The 20,904-nt window shown below is 37.2% G+C and overlaps 1 protein-coding gene across 5 annotated transcripts in view; it reads left to right on the top strand.

Annotated features, from left to right (window-relative positions):
* LOC126915887 (semaphorin-2A) overlaps nt 1-20,904 on the top strand; it is a 558,427-nt gene that overhangs the window by 483,242 nt on the left and 54,281 nt on the right. For 4 of the 5 annotated variants that reach the window (XM_050721020.1, XM_050721018.1, XM_050721019.1 and 1 more), the window contains 2 exons: nt 1,671-1,758; nt 14,794-14,845. In XM_050721020.1, coding sequence (XP_050576977.1) covers nt 1,671-1,758; nt 14,794-14,845 — 140 coding nt within the window. Of the gene's footprint in view, nt 1-835; nt 1,533-1,670; nt 1,759-14,793; nt 14,846-20,904 lie in introns of those variants that run through there. The other variant, XM_050721022.1, reaches the window with a different exon arrangement.

Here is a 20,904-nt window from a genome sequence, read left to right as displayed (position 1 = left end):
TCAGCCCCTTCTGATACCGCATAAAATATAGTATTGTTCGCGCTCTGTTAGTCTAGAGTGGAGAACGAGTATATTTAGGAAAGGGCGGCTTTCTTTCATATGTTAAGCAGATCAGTGTCGGCCGACGAGATAGAGGGTGAAAAGGGTGTTTGTGAAAGGTATGGGGGATGGTGGCGAAGAGTATAGCGAGAGGATGGCACGAACGTCCCTTACGACTTTTACCCAAGAGAACTGTGCAGGAGCGCGCGCTCCTAAATGATTGCTGGCTTGACTTAATGTTGTGAAAAATAGCCGCGCACTCCCGCGCATCTTACGGATATTTTTCTTTATAAAAAGGCGAAAGCAAAGTGATGAATCCAATTTTTTAGCATGGTATAATTCGAAGTTTCCCCGCTCAGCGTGACTCGTAGCTGCGATTTCGACGATTTATATTCGTCGCGTATGCTATACGCTTCCTTCACGATCGCTAGATCGTGAAACTTCTTTCGTTTACGAGTTATTCCTCGAGCGTTTCAAAGAGGGATAAATTCGTTTGCCGGTACGTTTTAAGATTCGAGATTAATTCAATACTTTGGTTAAGCACGTTCTAAAAGCCGACTATATTTCAGGTCGTACCATTTTTCTTTGTCGATGGTACAGTGAAATTTTTATCGCGCGATGCTTCCTTGCGTGTGCACGAACCGTACGCTCGTGAATTAATGCTGTCTCGACTTTACGATCAAAGAATATCGGAACCAAGTGTCTCGTAACATTATCTTTTGATGCAGCAAGAAACGAGGTCCTAGTGTAAAGTAGTACGATCTTTGCGTAATCTTAGTAACCTGAATCTCATTAAGAGACCGCGTAATATTAAATACTTGCAATATTTATGAAGTATGTAAAATTGCTTTAATCCAAGTGCTATGGTACCCGAATTTATTGAACTTTAGACTATAAAGTCCAAGCCCTAAACTTCATAATTCTCAAAGTTCAGCACTTTAAAACCTCCTACCTCTACAATCCCAGAACCCTTAAAATCGATTTTACAGAGCTCAGATCCTAGACCTCTGTTAGACTCTAGAGCCTAGGATCCTTGAACCCTAGATTCTAGAATCTGAAAGCTCAAGATTGCGTATACATAACCTTGCTTTGATTCCCCGGAGACTCGATTATGATCGTACTAAAGTAAATCCAAAATGTTCCGTCATATTACCGGTTCGGTAGCTCCACACTCACGCATAAACTGCCATTCATCCTTAATGACCTTAATTGACGTTTTACTCGAGAACATTTGCACGGCCGAGTCCCCGTCTCCGCCAATTGAGGTCCATTTGCTGCTTCGATGTTCACGTCGCCCCCGTTCCGCAATAAAACCGCCACCTAGTCGATGAAACGAGAAATGTCACGTTGTTACGTGTCGTGTAATTCTAACGAGTTTTATGACGGCGATATAAGTCGCCTGTTGGCTTTGCTCGGCTTACTGCGAGATGCGAAATGAAAAGAGAGCAGCAGAAGATAGAGCAACGCGAACGAGGGAACGAGGAGAACAAACGGCAAGCGTTATTATAAAAGTCATAATGAAAATCTAACGATCCGTCAGGCGAGGCGTGCAGCGGCCAGAGAAATGAATTTCCTCGAGGTCCACCCTTCGTTGCTCAGTGTTTAATCTCTTTGTTTACTTTTGCTTGCAGAACACGTGAGGGAATTCAGCTGCGGCATGCTGTATTACAGGACGTTGTACCTGGACAGTAAGAGGGACGCCCTATACGTCGGCGCTATGTAAGTACTGTTTCTTCCCTTCCGTACTAACCCGCAAACCGGCTCCGCGTTCATCGCTTTTTCTCACATAATAAAATGTCGTAGGATGAAAATCCTGTCTCGGTAAAAGTTGCGCTTCATTCGTCGTCAAAGTGCCAGAAGCGGGACCTCGCTGGATAAAATGGAAAGATGGAGGGGGGTGTACGTGTGTGTACGTGCCGCGAAACGGATTTTTATGATTCTCGTGATTAAAATTCTGCACGGAATGCGAGCGCAAGAGGGGATGGAAGCGTGACGATTGATTAAATTTCTCGGTGACGTCGAACATCGTATAATCCATGTTTTGAAATACTCTGTGTATTACAGCGACGCTGATACACGCCGGCTTTCGCCATGATAATTATCGTCGCGCTGATTGCACCGAATTGCTACCCCTCTCGCCGTCGTCCCCTATTTCCACACACCCCTTTCGACCTATCGGCCGTGCAACGTTCAACGACGATCGTTTTTTGTTCAAGGCCTTATATCGACGCGCGTGCGCACTGAATCAGTGTGCAATTTTGCTCGTTATTTATCCCGCATTCGAGATTGAAATGAAAAGTAACGTTCCGTTCGATGGCGTAACTGGGTCACGCGTGAAATGTTTCGTGCGTTCGCCCTGTCTCGACCAAGCTTTCCGTACGTTGCGGAATGATTGACAGAGAGGGTTGGCGAACAGTTGGCTGGCTATTCCGCTTTAGATTATTTCCAGTGGAATCGTGAAGTTTGCTCGTTTAAGGTAGAAAAAAAAGTAAGCTGTTATTGGAGGTGATTAAAAATATCGTCAAGCGAGAGAAGTGTTCGAAACTGTACCTCATTCTGTTTTTATGTTTTTCGTTTTAATAGCACAATAATCGAAATTTTTATTTTTTCTGTAGAACGAGATATTTTGAGAGTTATTTCGAATGAATTCGATTGATAATAAATGTCTAATCAGTCAAGTTGAATTAATAGCAATAAAATTATAATCAATCGAATAAATCCAACTAATCAGCTGTGAAAAATGTCATAAATTTTATAGAATTGGATTTGCAATAACAATAACGATCAATTATATAAAAATATATACGTAGATTATATATTAATATTCATTTAATAAAAGGGAAATTGAGTATAATAATTTAGTTCTCGCCGAGCCGATTGTTTAACTTTCTGTTTCGCTTCGTCGTCATAACATATTCACGCAAGAAGCTTCGCGTTCGTGCACTCCTTTTCGTAATCGGGCCCTTTTCTGCGGTATTTGCACGCACTCTTAGCTCGAGCACTGAAATATATACCCGCGTTTATGTACCGGGTCGTTCCTCTGTACACGAGGGGAATGACTAGGTTTCGTTTGCTAAACGTTTCAATTTGCAGAAAGGTAATTTACTGAGACCTTCGGGGCACGGCGGAAACTCTGGAACGAAAGACGAAAGAGCGGATTAAATTCCTTTGCTACTTTTTAAAGAACATTTCCGATTAATCTTGACATTCAAGTGAATGAAGAAATATCCTCAACGATTACATGTAATCGAGACGTAAAATTGTTTTTGCGGGCGATAGCTCTTAATTGACGAGATTTAATTCAGCGAAAATATACGCCTGGAATATTCATGTTAATATGTACAAATTTGTTGATTACTTTGACTAGATCGTATTACTGAAATAAATAGAGAGAGCAAGGCTTGAAATGTATGTAGTTAGAGCTAGCCTTTTCCACAAATTAGTTGCCTTTCTCAATTTTATGAATTAGTAGAGTTAATTATCTCTATCAAAAATTCTTCTATTCTCTTTATAAAATAAAACACACCTATGTTTCTTTCTAACATGAAATTAACTATGAGTTTTACTGTAAATTTGTTATAAATTATTATTTTCGAATATTCTTGGAATAGTAATGAGACCAAAATTAAAAATATCTTGTTTGAATAAAGTAATAGAAGAGAAATAATAAATCGGTATAGCAATCTTAGTCGTGAGCCAAAATAGCTTTCGTTGTCAACTCGAATACTCTTCGTTGTAGCAAACAAAGCACGAATCTCTTGCACCATCGTCGTATGGTGGTAATACAATATTCTAATGGGGGCTATCTTTTCTCCTTTAGAACGAAGGTCGTCGTTGAGGGAACGGAACAGGGGGTTGCTTCGTCTGGAATGGATAAAGAGATTTTGACAGGGAACACTGCATCATTACTATACGAGTATTATTTCTTGATTCGGTTCCAACCTTTTCTTTCCCCCGCGTTACTATCCTGCCGGCCATTCACTGGCGTTTTCCTTTGTGAGCCTCCCTTCTTAATTTGGTAAATGCCAGCAAAATGCTACACGGCTCTGGTAATGGAGAGGTCACCAGGGCAACGCGTCTCTGAAAGACATAGCCAGATACAAAAACCAGAAGAACGTCTCCTATACGAGCCAAAAATAAGAAGTCATGTAATATATTTATTGCGACAGAAAAATTATGTCGTGCTTTATGTTTTGGCAGATAGATGAAACTGCGTGGTTGTTACATGTGAAGCAAAAAATCAAATTAATAGTAATGTGTTGTTTCTTGATGAAGTTAATATTTAATCAAGTTGATTGAAGCGAATTCTACCACTTTATTTTTGAATATAATTTAGAATTAAATCTAACGTATGTAATCTGCAATTGAGTTTGCAAAGGGTGCTAAAAGATATAGTTTTAAATAAGATCTTATAAGAGTATCTTATAAGAGTAATGGATCAACGTTCAGGAAAAGTGTACTTTTGATTTCAATACCGTAAAGTGTATGCTTGTGTTATGATTTATTTATTTGGCTTACAATAGCTATAGCTAGCGAAGGGTGCATATCGAATAGAATAGATTAAGCAAGAAACTTTTATATACTGTAGGAACATAATATTTCAAAAATCTTTTTATCATTTAACGATACACGTGCATTGTACACAGTAGGTATATAAAAACTCTTTTATGTAAAAGTGAAGAAATATTAAAATGCATTCGTTTTCATAAATAAAAATAAATATAAAAAAAAATATGTTACACGTAGAAGTATAATTACGATATATTCTCGTCATAGTATATTTTTAAGCAAGTTTTTGATCTAGTAGAAATTCAATTTACACCTGCTATTATTTATAATGGTAAATGGATGAAAATCTCATTAGGAATTGCTATCTTATGATTATTAGGACCATTTTACCGGGATCGTATTACATTTTGTTGGGATTACAAATACAAATCGTAATCGTTGTACTAGAACGGATCACAAGGCATTCGCGGGGACGATTTATTTTGCTGATATTTAACATATCTGTCGGTGCTTGTGTGGTCCATTTGCTAAATAGTCGGAATAATGAAGGTTTAATCCTGGCGATGCTCAATAAAGTAGCATTATGTAAATGTAATAGGTAATTCCGGAACAACTGATAGATATTGAATTTCAAAGCGTATCCACGAATAATCTATTAAATTTACTGTCTCGATAAATTCATTTTTACACAAACTGTATATCGATGATTGTTCGATGTTGTTATGCAAAAATTAACATTAAAATTTATGTCGGCTGCGTTTATTTTCCATTTTCAATTTTATTCAGTACAATGTCCCGCGAATTATTATCATCTTTGGCAATGTTAATGAAATTGGGATTAAAAAAGGATAAATTTAAAATTGTTCTTAGTATTATTTGTATTATTCATTCTTTGTGCTAATTCCGTGATCTATTTCTTTCATTATTCCACGAAATTATGTACAAATTGAATATCTCCTTTCATTGTTTTTTATCCTCTTTTTCTAATTTTACTGCATACTAACTACACTTAGATAAAAAAAAAAAAACGTTGCAATATACTATTCAACATCGCTTAAAAATAAGCAATTTAGTGAAACAAGATAACATTCAAATTCTCGTCGAGCTCAGAATCGAATAAACCGAAAGCCCCAGTACAGTTCTCAAGATTTCCAAACGAACGTAACCTTATTACACGCGGCAGCGAACGCGTGACACGCGCGGGGCGCGAAATAATTTCAGTCAAAACGAGAGGACCGAGGATGAGATTCTCTCAAAGGTGGAGGAAACGGGATTACGAACGGGGAGAATAAATCGGATAAAGGCGACGACGAGGTAAGAAATGACAAGCGCGTAAGATCCTTCCTTTTAAAAACGATTCCCTTCGTCCCGGTAACAAGACGGGAGCGCCTGCGCGTACCAAAGCGCATAAGGGGTGAAAAGGTAAAAACGCGACTTACGATAAATTGCATTTTCCAACGAGCAAGAGCGAACAGGAGTTTAACGTTTCCTGTTTTCTGGCTTCGTTCCATGGCCTCGTTTCTAGTTTCCCTTCGACTATCCACCTGCACACGCAGCCACCCCTCCCCGCAATATCGAATTCCGATAAGAATCCTCGCGCAAAAGGAAAACGATTCCGACATTCCTTTTCCAATGATGCGAAACGATTAAGCTCTATGATCCCCGAGAACGCGGCGTTTCAATGATGTGACTCTCGATTTCAGACGGAACATCAGCGTACCACCCTCTCAGCTGCGGGGGCGTAGTTTAATTAAAAGGCTCCGGATAAAACGCAGCGCGTTATTCGCAAATTCGAGTCGATTCCGCGCTTTGTAAAAAGCGAATTGTGCCCGGTTTCCCACTGAGCGATACTGTTAATCGTTCGCGAGCCGGTTAATTGGATTTCCAGATGATATTCTTCGAAAAGGGGATGATCGATGACCTGGTATAAATGATAAATTGCTACGTTGAGATTGGATTCGATACGGTTCCTTTTCTTTTCTTTTTTTTTTTTTTTTTTTTTTTTAATAAGCTATTGTGAAGGTAGAATCGCTACTTTTGTACAGAATTTTTTAAATTTTAAAGGTAGCCGTAGGGCTTCAGGGTGATATTCTTTGTAAAAGGGTAGATCGATGATTTGGTATAAGTGATACATTCTTAACATGAAAATCGTTTTCGTGGTGCTCCCTTTTTATAGAATCCTTATATTTGAGATTGCCTCCAAGTGGAAATCGTAAAATATAGGTCAACATTACTATATTATTGATAAATTTAGAACATGGGTGATTGGAACTTTTGTAATTTCAATATGAACATTATAATTATTAATTGCGTGTATTAAAAGGAAAATGAAATTATTATCAATTATTATAAAAGCGTTTTATGTCTTGTCAATTTTTGTTACCTATGTGAATATACATATTTCGCCTCTTTATCCTATAGAATTAAAATTGGAATCTGTCAAAGAAAATTTATCTTTCAATTAAAAAAATTCAATCAATAAATTTTGTTGTATTGAACGCTAATAACAACTTATAAATATTTGTCTCCTCATCGATCGACACCTTCTTTTTCATAAAAGTACAAGTCCTGTCGTTTCTACAGAAAAATGCTGACGTGTTAATTACCTACTTCCCTCGAATTACGAAATCCAATATTAGTTCGATAATGAGCCACACTGCAATTAGTAACCTCGGTGTTACCGAACGGAAACCTAGTAACAATTAATGTACACGAGTTTCGTCTAACCGTAAACTATTCTGATTAATTTTGCCAATCCTGAAACTTCGACAAAAGCGCGCCGCAAATATCCTTGCATTTGAATTCCTGTAAAAATATGTGACAGGCGAAAAAAGTCACGAGTAAAATAAACAAACGTGTCAAATGTATAACGATTGATTTGAATTATTTATGAACGTCAATCATAACAGAACATTTATGCTCGGTGAAATTACAACTGGTTCTAGCGCTTCAGTTCCATGCGATTCATGCGAAATGAAGAAAAATAACGTGCTGTGGTCAGGTTATTTCATAAAACACAGTATGGTAGCATAATAGATCGCGTCGATGGAATGAAAAATAAAAAAGATAAACGTTTCCGCTCGGAAAAATGGACAAAGGAAAGGTGCGATGGAGTTAAATCGATACCTCAAAACAAATTGCTCGATAATGCCTCGACCTCTTGGCCCGTGATAATAAATTTTTCCTCGCCGCCTAAGAACCACACGCGCTCGTGCATCGTCGATGCCAGCTAGGGTAAACCGTCGAGGAAAAATGCCGGCACAGGTGTGTATGTATATGTTTGTGTGTGTGTAAGTGAAAACAATGAACGAAAAAGCGAGCAAGAGCAGGAAAAATGGAAGAACGAAATAAAGGTCAAAAAAAGGGGGGAAGGAAAAAGAGTAAAAAAAGAGAAAAAGGGGGAGGTGTGTAATCGACGCACGTTTCAGATCGTCGTTGATGGTGATAAGTGGCGAACGATCACACTTTCGCTCCATGCGAATTGCTCGTGTCGCACGGCTCGCGTCCTGCACATGTTCCTAACCGTATCCCATCATGATTCTCTTCGTCCCTCTTCCCCTTATCCTTTATGATCCCTTTTTACCTTGTTGTATCGTCAGCAGAGGATCGATACTACGTACGAGCATCGTTGCTCGTTAATTAGAAAGGTGATACCCATTAATTGTAGTTGGAGAATCGATGGCTGCGTTGCGGTTCGCTTCGCCATTAAGAGACGCTAGTCGAACGCTTGCAATTATCAGACTTCCGGCCGAGTTGCCGAGTCGAGGAAAAAAGAAAGAAGTCGTTCTTTACTCTACGAGAGTAGCGAGGATTAGTATCGCGGTGTCGAACATTGGAATCTCGTCTTCTTGAAATGATGTTGCGATACGGAAGTCTTTGGCGTTCTATAACGACCCTGTTAGTAACCTGTGGAACAGAAACCTTATCTTGCTCTTTCTACGATTTTATGGAACTTATCTGTTACTCTCTTATCTTCTTCTATGTGTCTTTTTTTTTTCTCTCTTTGATTGTATCCTGTAGTTGAGTCGTTATCTTTTGACAAACCATTTTGTTTTTCTTTCATTTGCCTAGATATATTTTACTGGGATAAGTTTTAGGGCTTACTCTTACTTTTTTTTTGCGTATCAATTGGACAGGGGTAAGAATTTGTGATATTGGAAAGCGTTGTCCACGTGATGCGTGAAAAAGGAGTGGAATTATGTGAATGCCTTGCGAGATTGCGCTGTCGAGTATGTGCTTCCATTGTCGATATTGGAGTGCTACGGAAAAATGACATCGATTAGTCCCATCATTCTCGACAATAAACGACTCTCATGTCGAGATTTAGATGTATCGAGTACCGTGTTAATGCACTTCAAGAGGATCACTCTATTTGTAGTACTTTTGAGACTTTCGATGTCCTCTTGTGAATAATCTTCCTATAATCGTTTTATCACACATCCAAGCATTTGCTACTGAATTTTTCTAGCAAGTTATAGGAATTGCTAAAAGTTTTCGTTATTCGCAAGTCAAGTTTAATTTTCATTGAAAACTGAATTGTATACCATGGTATGGAGAATGAAAGGAAGTATGTACGTTTATATGAGTAGACGTTCATAAAAGTTTACACGTGACCGCTTAACTTTGTTTCGCTTGGCTAATTTGAAACTCCTTTGTCGCTCGAATAATGAGATGCATTGCGCTTCGTTCATCGAATGGAGTCCAATTCAGTCCGTGTCACGGTTCGTTCTCTATTCTAATTCAACATACCTCATTGGTCGACCTATGTACGAGCATACAGCGGAACGTCTCTTAATGAAAGTAAAGCCTGGCCACTGGGAAATCGATTTTATGTTACGGGCGAATTGATTTTATTTTTACTACATTTCTATCATTTTGTTGACGATTCTTTTGATATAAAAGTGTATGGAATTGTAGAACACTGATCGTAAATCGTGTATTCAATATTCAATACATCGTAATGAATATTGTATTATAATCAAACAATAGTATTGTATTAATAGTAAATAGTATTGTATACGTACAAAATAATATCAAAAAAACAAATTAAATATTTTGCGCCTGCATTAGAAGAAGGGAAGAAAATGAAAGTTAAAAAAAAAGAAAACTAAAAGTAGGAAACCCATGAACGAATAAGTGTATTTATAAGTTTATGAATTAAATTTATCGATAAGATATTGCTCCAAATATTGGTAGTGTCGATTACGGAATTGTATTGAACCATTTTATGTATCTGGTACTTATATGAAGAACTAAGCAACAAAAGTAAGAATCGACAATGTTCAACGTAACCGCTATCGTTATCATGCATAAAATATAAAAATCTGGTAATCGAAGTATCTAAACGTTAAACGATGTCGCTATATTTTACATAATTAAACGGGCAACGGTGTGGTACGATTCTGGAAACACGGCAAACGCATTTAGCGAATCAATCGAAATCCGACGGATGTGATTAGATTTCACGCATTCGATCAGAATCGAGCGTTCCAGCAATTGAAATGGCCGTAATACAGCCATGGACGTTTGAAATCGATAAGTATCATATAGTGTTAGACATAATCGCATCGACAAACAATTTATTTTTTCCTCTTTTGTCTTTTTACGCTTTTCTGTTGTTCGACTAATAAGCAGCAGCCAAACACTGATCGATGTGTTTTTCGAAAGAAATCGACGCGGAGTAAATTTCGCAATCGAATCTATCGAAAAAGTTTCATCGTTCTGGAATGAAATTTCTCGTTATACGGGATTTGCGTGAGATAAAACTCTTTTGAAGGATTTTACTACGCCATATTTGCTCGATCATCGTGATATTAGTTCATCGCCGTTTAAACGCCGCGATATTAACTTTCGATGAAAGACAGTGGATCGATAACAGATTCTGACAGCATTTTACCTCTTTTATGACAAGTAAAAATTCCTGTGTTATTGTTTTATTCAATATGTATTTGGTACTGGGGATATTAAATCAAATGGTTCGGAAAAAAAAGAGAAAAGTCGTGGAGTAGCGCTGAACCGAGTCGCGCTTGTTTCGTTTTTAATTAACGAATGAAAATTTTGTAGGGTCTTGTTTAAAATCAATCAATTCGGTGTAATTAAAACCGAGGTACAATTTCTTCTTCGTTCCTTTATATCTCATAATTGAAATAGGACACAAAATTTAATGAAGTTTTTATCGTTCGGAGAAAATTTTAAGTAAATAAATCAGTATATTATGTGGTAATATATAACACGAAAATTTTAATCTTCTTTTTTTAGATTAAAAAAAGTGGGTCATGTTATAAAATATGATTATATTAAAAATAATAAAAAAGACATCTGATAGAACAAATCTTTTAATTATTTAAATAATAACACGTTATATTTCGTAAGTTTGTCTCATCTAAAATTTTAGCCTATAGGCAGTAAAAGTTTGTTTAAAATCAGGTCAAACTATATATATATATATGTATTCGTTAAGTGATTCACACCTCGAATTGTTAAACTCGATCTATTATGTTACATCGCAGAGAATACATTATTCTTGCAAAGCTTTCGATGTTAATAACAACGGTACCTCTTTCCTGACGTGCGTTTCGCCATCGAAAATTTAAGGGGGAAGATGGGGACTGGATCTCGACACAGTGGATAATGCATTGCAGGTCGGAGCTGTCTGTCACGTCACGTGCAACACCAAGTCAGACACCGACGCTTTTCTGATTTACTGGCTAGTGAATTTCCAAGTTTGTCGAGTACGTTACATTACTTTGATATGAAACTACTTTGAAATATTTATTTTCATTGTATAATCGCTCGTAATTTCTATTTATTGTGGCAACTCAGAAATGCATCAAACAAGAAGTTATTCAATTATTTTGATACAGATTTGTTTAACAATAATGTCTCGAGTTTTAGGAGAGAATTTATTGCAAATCTAAGAATCGATTAAAAAAAGGAAATTTAAAAATGAAATTTAGTGAATGATAGTACTATTGTTACATTAGATTATCACATTTTTATGATGTAACAAATACATTTACTATTGTTATTACAAAATCGGCACAAGTAACACTTCTATAAAACTAGTTTAAATCGAAGCATCATATCTTGAAATATTTTACAAAGTTTATTAAATATTATAACCATACCGAGGCAATCTTCTTTAACTTTACTATTGATTAAATACCAATAGAAATGACCAAAAATCTATCAGAAAATTGTTTAAATATAACAATAAATTTATAATCAATTTCGACATAAACTACCATACATTCAATTGAAAGAAGGAAAGAATAAAAAAAAAATTCAACTACGAAAGACATCAGACCAGAAACATATATCGTCACGCCTACGATTCTATCAAAATTCTTGCAAGTAACTCGCTCCGTGAGGCAATCGAAAAATTACAGAACGAAAAGCTGAAGGAAAAGGGAAACGTTAGAAATTCTCAACTGGCTCGAAAGAGATCGGATACCACGGTCCAGCATTTCCAAGCTGACTGGGCGGTTTTTTTAAATCGAAAACACGATGACTTTACGCTCGCGTTCCCGCCGCCATCGATCACCCCCGCAAATTGCTTTCGTACAAATTTTTTCCCCCGTTCTTTCCGGTTGTCTCGAGCGACGAGCTTGCACGTACAAGGTCTCGCCCCGCCTTTCCCATTCACCTGTTCACGTCAGCCCTCCAGGAAACTTCTCCAGAAAGCGAGAAGCCGGCGCAGCCGGATTCCAAACTACGGATTTGTTTTTCCACGTCGCTATTTACTTTTTCACGGCAGCGTGCACCGGATGAATGAGCAAGGGAAACCTTCGAAGGGTAAAGCAAACGACTGCCTTTCTCACCCTTACTTCTCTCTTTCGTCTTTTTTCCACCGTTTTATACTATTTTTCTTTTTCTTCGTCTTTCTTCTTCTTTTTTTTTCTGAACCCGCATTCCATCCGACTGCGTGTTTTCTATTGAAGGCCAATGACGAACGGTTATTGGAATAAAGTTATGTGGCGCGCCGGCGCTAATGTTGCGAAACATTTCGAAACTGGGTAAATTCGATTTACCCCAGCCACCAATGCTCGCTGTTCCATGTACCATTTCGCTCGATCCGCCGACACGCACTTTTGTTTTCACCCACGATTCGATCTCGTTGTAGATGTAACGGGAAATCGCGATCATTTTCCGACCGCGTCGTCCTGCGGAGTTTTTGCTAATTAGCGCGTCCGTGGAAACGATTCGGTTTTGTCGACTGGATTTTACGAATAGCACGGTTGAAGTAATCGTGTAGGGTATTTCAGAATCGAGTACGTGTTTGTAGACTTGGACGTATGCATGGTATTTTATTGTAATGATGAAAGTGATGTGCGAAATTGGATGAGGATGAATCTTCTGATTTTCTAAATGAATAAAAATATTCCGTTTTCATGAATTTTTTTGTGCTTCGAGCATATTTAAAGATTTCTTGCTGTAAGACTTTCTAAAAATATTTCAAAGTAATATTGTCTTTCTGTGTAACGATCAAAGATTATTTCTGATATGTAATAATATTCTTAGTAATTGTATTATTTGAAGTCCTTCTCAGGAAATGGAAAAGTTTAATTATCGATGAAAGAAAGTATTTTGGGGTAAGAAATTCATAATAATTCCAATTTGTGATCACTTTATTCGCATAGGATTTACCAGTTTCACCAATTTTACCATCTATCATATATACGAAAGCGGTTCATGCAGTCAAACATGATTACACTCGTAAACAAATATTATACCAGTTTCTATACACGTACGTCTATGTTTCACTTTTAAAGTCAGTAAAATATATCCCAAAGTTCAGTTATCAATATAAAGAAAGTTTCTTACATTATGCAGTATAGCGAGCTGGAAAACTCGAAGGTTTTCATTTTCTAGGTCAGGCAATTAGGAATTTCTTCGTTGTGAATAATTCGCCGAATCCTTATGAAGTTGCCGTGGAAACGAAAATTAAATATGCCTACGAGCTGTATGTAATCGAAGCTCCAGCTTCAATTGTTCCGAATTCCCGGTTTCGGACGATTCCGTGGAACACGTAGCTTTGGCCATACAAACGTTTAGTTTAACGCCATTGGAATTTCTAGAGGGAAAGTAGAGGGTTGTATTCGCTGAATCGAGGGAAAATCTTCCAAAGGAGAAACCCCGTTGCCTTGGTTCTTTATTATTAGATGTATTTTTATGCAGTTATAATAAATTAAAAAATGCAAAGATCCAAAGATCCAAAGAATGTATATAATATACTGAAACGTATAAAATATTAGATTGTCCGAAAAGTGTCTTTCTTTCGCAAACATGTTTTTTACAACAGTGCACCTTCGTACAAATGTGAAACCAAGTCTGTGAAATATTGCGGTGTTTATCTCAACAGAACAAAATGGATCGTACGTAATTCGATAAAATAATATAAAACAAAAAACGTTGTGCGTCTATTATTTTCTCATAAAACGAAAGAGACTTTTTGGACAATCTAATATCTAGAGTGGAGTACTCGCCATAGTTTTTAGATTATACGAAAGAAATCACTGTGTGCAGTGACAGAGAAAAGAAAATTGATAAAATTAGAGATATATAAAGATACTATAATTTTATGAACCTGATCTATATTTAATAAGAGTAACGAATAAATATAATATATACCACAGATTAGACGAGTGTCGTGAATATGATAAAAAGCTTTTGATACAAAAATTACTGAAATTGATAATGTATAAATTTTGAACTTTCATTTATCCGCCACAGTAGCCATTCGCCAGTTCTACAATTCTTTTCATAAAGATATAAAATTGCATGACAATCCGCATCCTCGTTATTGTCTTATGTCGTGTGAGTATATTTTTTGTTTGATAACCTTGGGCCTAGCCGGAGGATCATGCGTCAAAGGAAATCCTAATAAAAAGTAAGCGATAGAACGGAAACGAAGAAAGTTAGGGATCCGTCGAGGAAGAAGATACAGGAGATTGGTAGACATAGGGACGAGGGTTTCCTTCCTTCGATGCTCATAGAAATTCCGTGGTGTTCGCGAGCAGTTCCGCCGTGCCGGGCAGAATGCCGTAAGCAAAGTGCCACACGCCTCCTACACAACCATACATAACCGTGACTAGATAAGGCGAACCTGCAGCCCAGCAGGGGTAATGTATCTCACAGACGTACGGAATGAAAATTTATACCCCGAGCTTTCGGCTATCGCCGCGTTTAATGCGAATTGTTGTTACGCCACCGTTGGCTCATTTTCGTTTTTCTCGTTTGTTACAGGGACAAGGTGTTCAGGCTGAATCTGAGCAACATCAGTCATTCTAATTGCGAGGTGAGTAATTCACAGTCTTTCAACGCATAAAGTGGCTACAAAAAGTATTTGCACGCATATTCTTATTTTCCAACGAACCGTTTTTCTTGTTATACTTTCCCATTGCTTATTCCATATTTTCATTATATACTTTCATTCTCATATTTTTGTAGTCACATTGGAATAATACTACATATACTGTAATTTTCTAATGCTGCGTTCTTTCGTCAGATTTTACATTTCATTTTCATAGTATTTTATAACAATAGATAATAAGGCAAAAAGATACATAATATCTTATATAATAGATTATGAAGTTTGATTCTTGGTTATAAAAAATATCACTCACTCAAATTTTCTTTAAGTATTATGGACCATAGCGCAGAAATATTATCCTCATTTCTAGTTCGAATGGTTTATTACTGGTAGTATAATCGACAACTTCTGGAATTTTATATGATATTAAAGTTTCTGATCATGGTGTCTAATAACTTTTAATGTCAGTTTCAAAAGTTCCACGATGGAAGAAAGTAAGCTTCGAGTGAAAACTTTAAAGTACTCTTAGAGTGGTCAAGAACTATGTATAGCAGCTATGAAAATTGGAGACTCGTATAAAAAATTCTTCTTATAAAAAGAAAATTATATTTTTTGCTAACCAGTAGTACATTTGAATGAAAAGAACTTTATAGCATTATTAACGGAGATTAAATTACTACTATACGCATTGTATCGTAGCTATTTTAATCTTTTATTTTTATATTTATTGTAGCTATATCATCGCCAATAACGAGCACCTAAATGTTATTGCTTAATGTATCGTATATGAAAATGATGAATCTTGTAAAATATAATTAATTATGCACTTCGTGCCTTGACTGGTGCATTTTTCATGATTCACTTCGAATCAATAACTGAACTACAGATTCTTATGCATTTCTGGTTACATTCTAGATATATAAATATATAGAGTATAAGGAAAATAATAAAACTCTTCTAAAAATGACAATATTTGAGGAAGGAAATAAATGTTTCTATTGAGATGTCTATAATTTTGTGTGCTAGACTAGATTGGCCGAGTAGTAGTGACACACGTATGTGAATATGAGTGTGTTGAAGGAAGTATGTGTGTGTGCGGCGTCTCGAAAAAGAGATGAATGTAACTGTTCTGTTGGCAGTCTGGTATGGAAAATGATGAGACAAAGAGAGTGCCGAAACGCGTGCAAATTTATATCGACAAAGATTCTAGAAATCGTTTATTATATAAATCTAAAACTATTTTAATATGAATTCTAAGTGTAACCTTAATGTTCCTTTACTTTTATGTCGGCAATTAAGATCCACAATTCTCAACAGTATTTTTAAGTATTTTTATTATTTCTTCAGCGTTCATAAAAATGTGCATTTGCAAGAAATATTTGCAATCCATTAAGAAAACTAATAGATTAATGAAAAGTAATTTGCACTTAATCACTTCTTAAAATACACATTCGCCTAAAATTCATAGATCGAAACAGCCCGCTACTTTTCAAACAAACAGAATATCAACTTCGTTTTCATAAAACTCCCCTCTGTATGCTCACGATTTTACCCCCCGTTGTTTCTGCCCGATACACGCAGCGATCGCACAGCTGGCAGCGAAACAACAAAAGTAGTAATTTACATTTATAACCTCCGTCCGCCTCGAATTCAAGTTGGCGCAATAAAAATGAATCTATATTCAGGATCTTACGACCGGTGGCAGTCGGCGCATCTTCGCGCGCCATTTTACGAATCGCGTACTATTTAATTCGAGGAAACAACGAACAAACGTAGCAACGTTCAAAAACCGCCTTCTGTTGCAGCATCACGCTTCGATTAGCATCAAACGTCGCGTAACGCTTGACCCCCTCGTGCGCCACGATAAAACTTCGTTCTGCTCGTAAATCCGAAAAACGGTCTTCGTCGTCCCCCATAAAACTGTCAATCATCCCGGCAGAAACGTCGTCTACATCATCGTGACAGCTGACGACTCTACTCGCCTCTAAGCGATCCATTGTAGACGAACGTTGCGTGTCCCGATTTTTCCACGCACTCTTTTCTTCCATTTCGCCTGGATGCACTCGCGCGACTCTGTTCTCGTCGTGTCGCGAACGTCGAACAATCGATGTCGGCTTAATGCACGCAGACTGGAAATGGTGGTCGCTGTGAAATTTCATATTTTGTGGAACCTTTTCTTTTAGAGAGAGATGGAAAATCTTTGCCTTTTTAGTTGGTTTCGTATTATATTCTTGCCGTGATGTTTGGAAAAAATGGGATTTTCGCGTGAGTGAGAGTGGACAATTTTTGTAGTTGAATACGTGTGAATGCGTTAGGTGTTATAATATTCGAATTGCGAATTATCAGAATAAACATGTTTAAATTTAGGTTTATCGTGAATGTAACCCAGAAAATCTTGAAAGGGGATTGTTTCCACTGCATAATTAATTCTTTGGTTACTCTTAAAAAGTTTCGATTTTAGAATCAAGAAAGGCGAATTCTTTAGCCTTTATCTTTTTCCGTGTTTCTTATGTTGTGTCTTTATATATTTTCAGAGTGAAAAAAAATCAACTTTAATGATACATATATCTTTGTAAATCCTCAGAACACGAAGACTCAGTTACAATGACACGTCGACTAGAGTCCAATCAATTTCCGTAGACAAACGCACAAAGATTAATCCATGTATACGTATAAGAGTACTAAGAACTACATTTCATTATCGATACCTTTGATAAAGCGATATTTATCGTTTTATTTTATCATTTAGAAGCTAATTCCAAATCCAGCTACAACAAATTTTCTACGAAACAAAGTACAAATTTCACAATTTCCCAAGACAAAACAAAGAACAGAGAAGCAGACCAGGCGTATTAAGAACACCAGAGAAGCATAATTGCGCCAATGAAACTGCTGCAATCTTCTTTATACGCCGCTTTGAATTGTGTCCACGCTTTCGTTTAGCATCTCGCCGAACCGCACCTGGTTAAATTTTTCCTGCGCCCAGGTGCACTTCTTGTTGAGCGGCGCTGCACTTGGCGCTCGTTTTCCACGGATACCATCGTTGTGGTTCGTTCAGGAAGATTGAATCGGAATTGCTTTGTCGGTACCGACGTCGGTGACGCCGATGTGACCGTGGTCACCTGCAGTCCGATTGTTCGACATTGTCAGAGAAGGAAAATTGCTTTTTAACCTTGTCGAACGATCGCAAGTCTCGAGACGGCCGACCATTTTCCTCTGTGCCGACCACATTGCAACGCTTTTTAAAAAGACCGAAATCCGATCCGTAGGTACCTCGTTCGCGTGTCTTTTTCTTTTCTTTCCGTCCATTACTCGAAACGCCTCCATAGAAATTGCCATTAACCTTCATTCCGTCCTTTCTTTCGTTCTTCTTTAGTTTTGTCCGCTCTTTCGTCTCGCGATCGACTTCAGCCTCGATAACGGACTATCTCGAACGACCAACCGATCTTACTTTCGATTCCTGTTTCGTCGAGAAGGCCAATCTAACGATGGAATTGATTTTTCTAAACGACGTTTCAATCGGATTGTTATGGATATCGGGCAGTTCAATGCTATTGAATTAGCTCTCAGAAAATCATTTTATTTCGTCTTATGTAAGTGTTATTTTATGTGGTATTCTTGGGTCTTTTTTCGTATTGCGCTTTAAATTCTTATCTTTTGTACGTGATATTTCTGACGAGGATTTGATGTTGCATGAATAATTTTCTATACAGAGTGTCACAAAATATCTAGAGGATATTAATAGGCTTGATTCTAGAGATCAAAGCGATGATAAAAGTTGCTTTACAAAAATAACGTTTTGGGCTCAGTCTTCAAGTTACAAATAATTTTATTTTACTCTGCAAGTATACTGGTTAAAGTAAGAAACATAAAATGTGAGCAACATTCTATATGGATTTTAACTGGATTGATACAAGAAAGAAAGATCTATAAATTTGTGAAACGATCGCTATTAAAGATAAACAAATAAGAAACTTATTAATGCTTCATAAAAAATCATAATTAACTTTGTTCATAAAAATACTTTGTCTCAAATTCATTTTTGTTTTCGTTGCGAAATTTTGTTCATCTGTGATATCTTAATTAAAACATGAATATAATATGATTTGACGTTTCTGTGTTCATTATACAACAACCTTTTATACAATTTCCACGAATCCACGGTTATTTTTACACCTTTACATTTTAAAGCCGAGGAATAATAAAATTCCGTACAAAAATTTCCTGACCGACCCATTTTAAAATATGAAAGACTATTTCCCTCGATTGTTCGTGGAGAGTGGAGGAAAAAAAAATGATTTCGGTATGGCGTCATTCTTTGGCGCAATATCGCGCGAACACGGCCGCGATCCTCCAGAGCGTTGCACGAAAAGCGGCGACGACAAAGTGTTAGTGTACAGAGGAACAAGAAGAGCCGCAGTTATTGATGACAAGCGGAGATAACGAGCACGTGGAACGTTATTAAATTTCGAGTGGATTGTAGCCAATAAATTGAAAAGCGCGCGTTACACTCGAACGACGCAAAACACACACGCGGACGCTTCGAATCAATCGCGAGGATCCTCGGATTTGATAAATTTCCTCGCATAACGAGTAGCACAAAGAAACAAGATTAATTGTAATAGAAAAAATAATAATAATAATAATAGATAAAAAAGAAAAGAAAAAGAAATAAGAAAGATAGAAAGGGCTGGTGAAAAGGAGATGGAAGAAGCAGAGGGAGAGACGTAAGAGAAAACAATTTTCGAGGTATCGGACGTACCTCGAAGAGTAGCTTTTCACGTATCTTTACCTTCTACAGTCCATTGAAATCGGCCATTGAATTCCACCGGATTCCCCTGAGGGGCGAAGAGTTTCGACGGGGATGAAGAAAAAGTCTTTCTCGATACTGGTTTCATGGTTGGGCACAAAGAACGGTGAAACGGCGCTCCACCATGAGGGAGGAAACGACAATTCGAAAACGCAATTATTCGGGCAACGTATCGTTGCCGTACCACCTGTCGCGAAACCGAAAACCACCCCAAATAGAGAATCAAAAGAAAAAATATATAAAAGAGGAAAAAGAAACGTTGAAGAGTAAAAGAGATAAAGAGGGGAGAAAGGGGGAAAGAAACTAGAGAACCAACCCCATTCTCGTTGCCTCTATGGCCAGATGTGACGATTGTCACGAAAAAAAATAATTTAAAAGCGGAGAACAACGCGCGCGATCGCTGGACGTATGCCGGAAAAAGGATAAAGCTCGAGTTTCGTTCTTTCGACAGGGACCATGGTCAGCCGCTTACAGATCATGTTTCCAGCGTAGCCTTTTTTCTTTAATTATGATCGTCGCGTCGGTCCGGTTCGCGAATGGTAAATTGAAGCACGTAAAACAGTCGCGTATCGTGTTTCTCACGCCTGTCCCGATAGCTCTTAACGCTAGCGTGCTTTGTGCCGTTTGGCATTCGAACTGGGTGTGAAATTGAAATTTTTCGGAGAATTGACGTGACGATTTGATTGGTAAGAGACAGAGGATGATAAAAGTGGATGAGGAAGAGATATTATTTTACAAGATGATTGTGTTACGATGATATATAGAACGATTCAGGTGTATTTGTATTCTATGTATGGGTTGCTTTAATTTCAAAATGTGGATACAAAGTAGGAAAACTTTCAATTATACTTATAAAAATGTGTGAAATATTTCATTTATATTGATATTGATATAATGATATGATGATATTTAAATTTATTCAGTGTACTTTTTAAGTGTAAATAAATAAATCATTGTTTAATACGATAATATGGAGATATAATGAACATTTGTTAAAGAAATCGGATGTCTTCAACCTTTTTCCACCAAGTTTCATCTCCAATGTTCGATTAAACTTGTATCTTTCTGTTGTACATGACAGTTCGTACTCACGAGAAGTTCATCTTTTATCTTGTCACGTTACGATGCTGTTCTGTGTTTAAAGTTGCTCGACACGAACAGTTACACCGTAACAGTTGCAATAAAATTCCATCGCGAGGCTGACGTTACCGCAGAGTTTAGTTCCATAGAGAAT

Source organism: Bombus affinis, chromosome 4, assembly GCF_024516045.1.
Source record: "Bombus affinis isolate iyBomAffi1 chromosome 4, iyBomAffi1.2, whole genome shotgun sequence".
In the NCBI taxonomy this organism is placed as follows: domain Eukaryota; kingdom Metazoa; phylum Arthropoda; class Insecta; order Hymenoptera; family Apidae; genus Bombus; species Bombus affinis.
The sequence above is the reverse complement of the archived record's forward strand: the minus strand, read 5'-3'. Positions and strand labels throughout refer to the sequence as shown.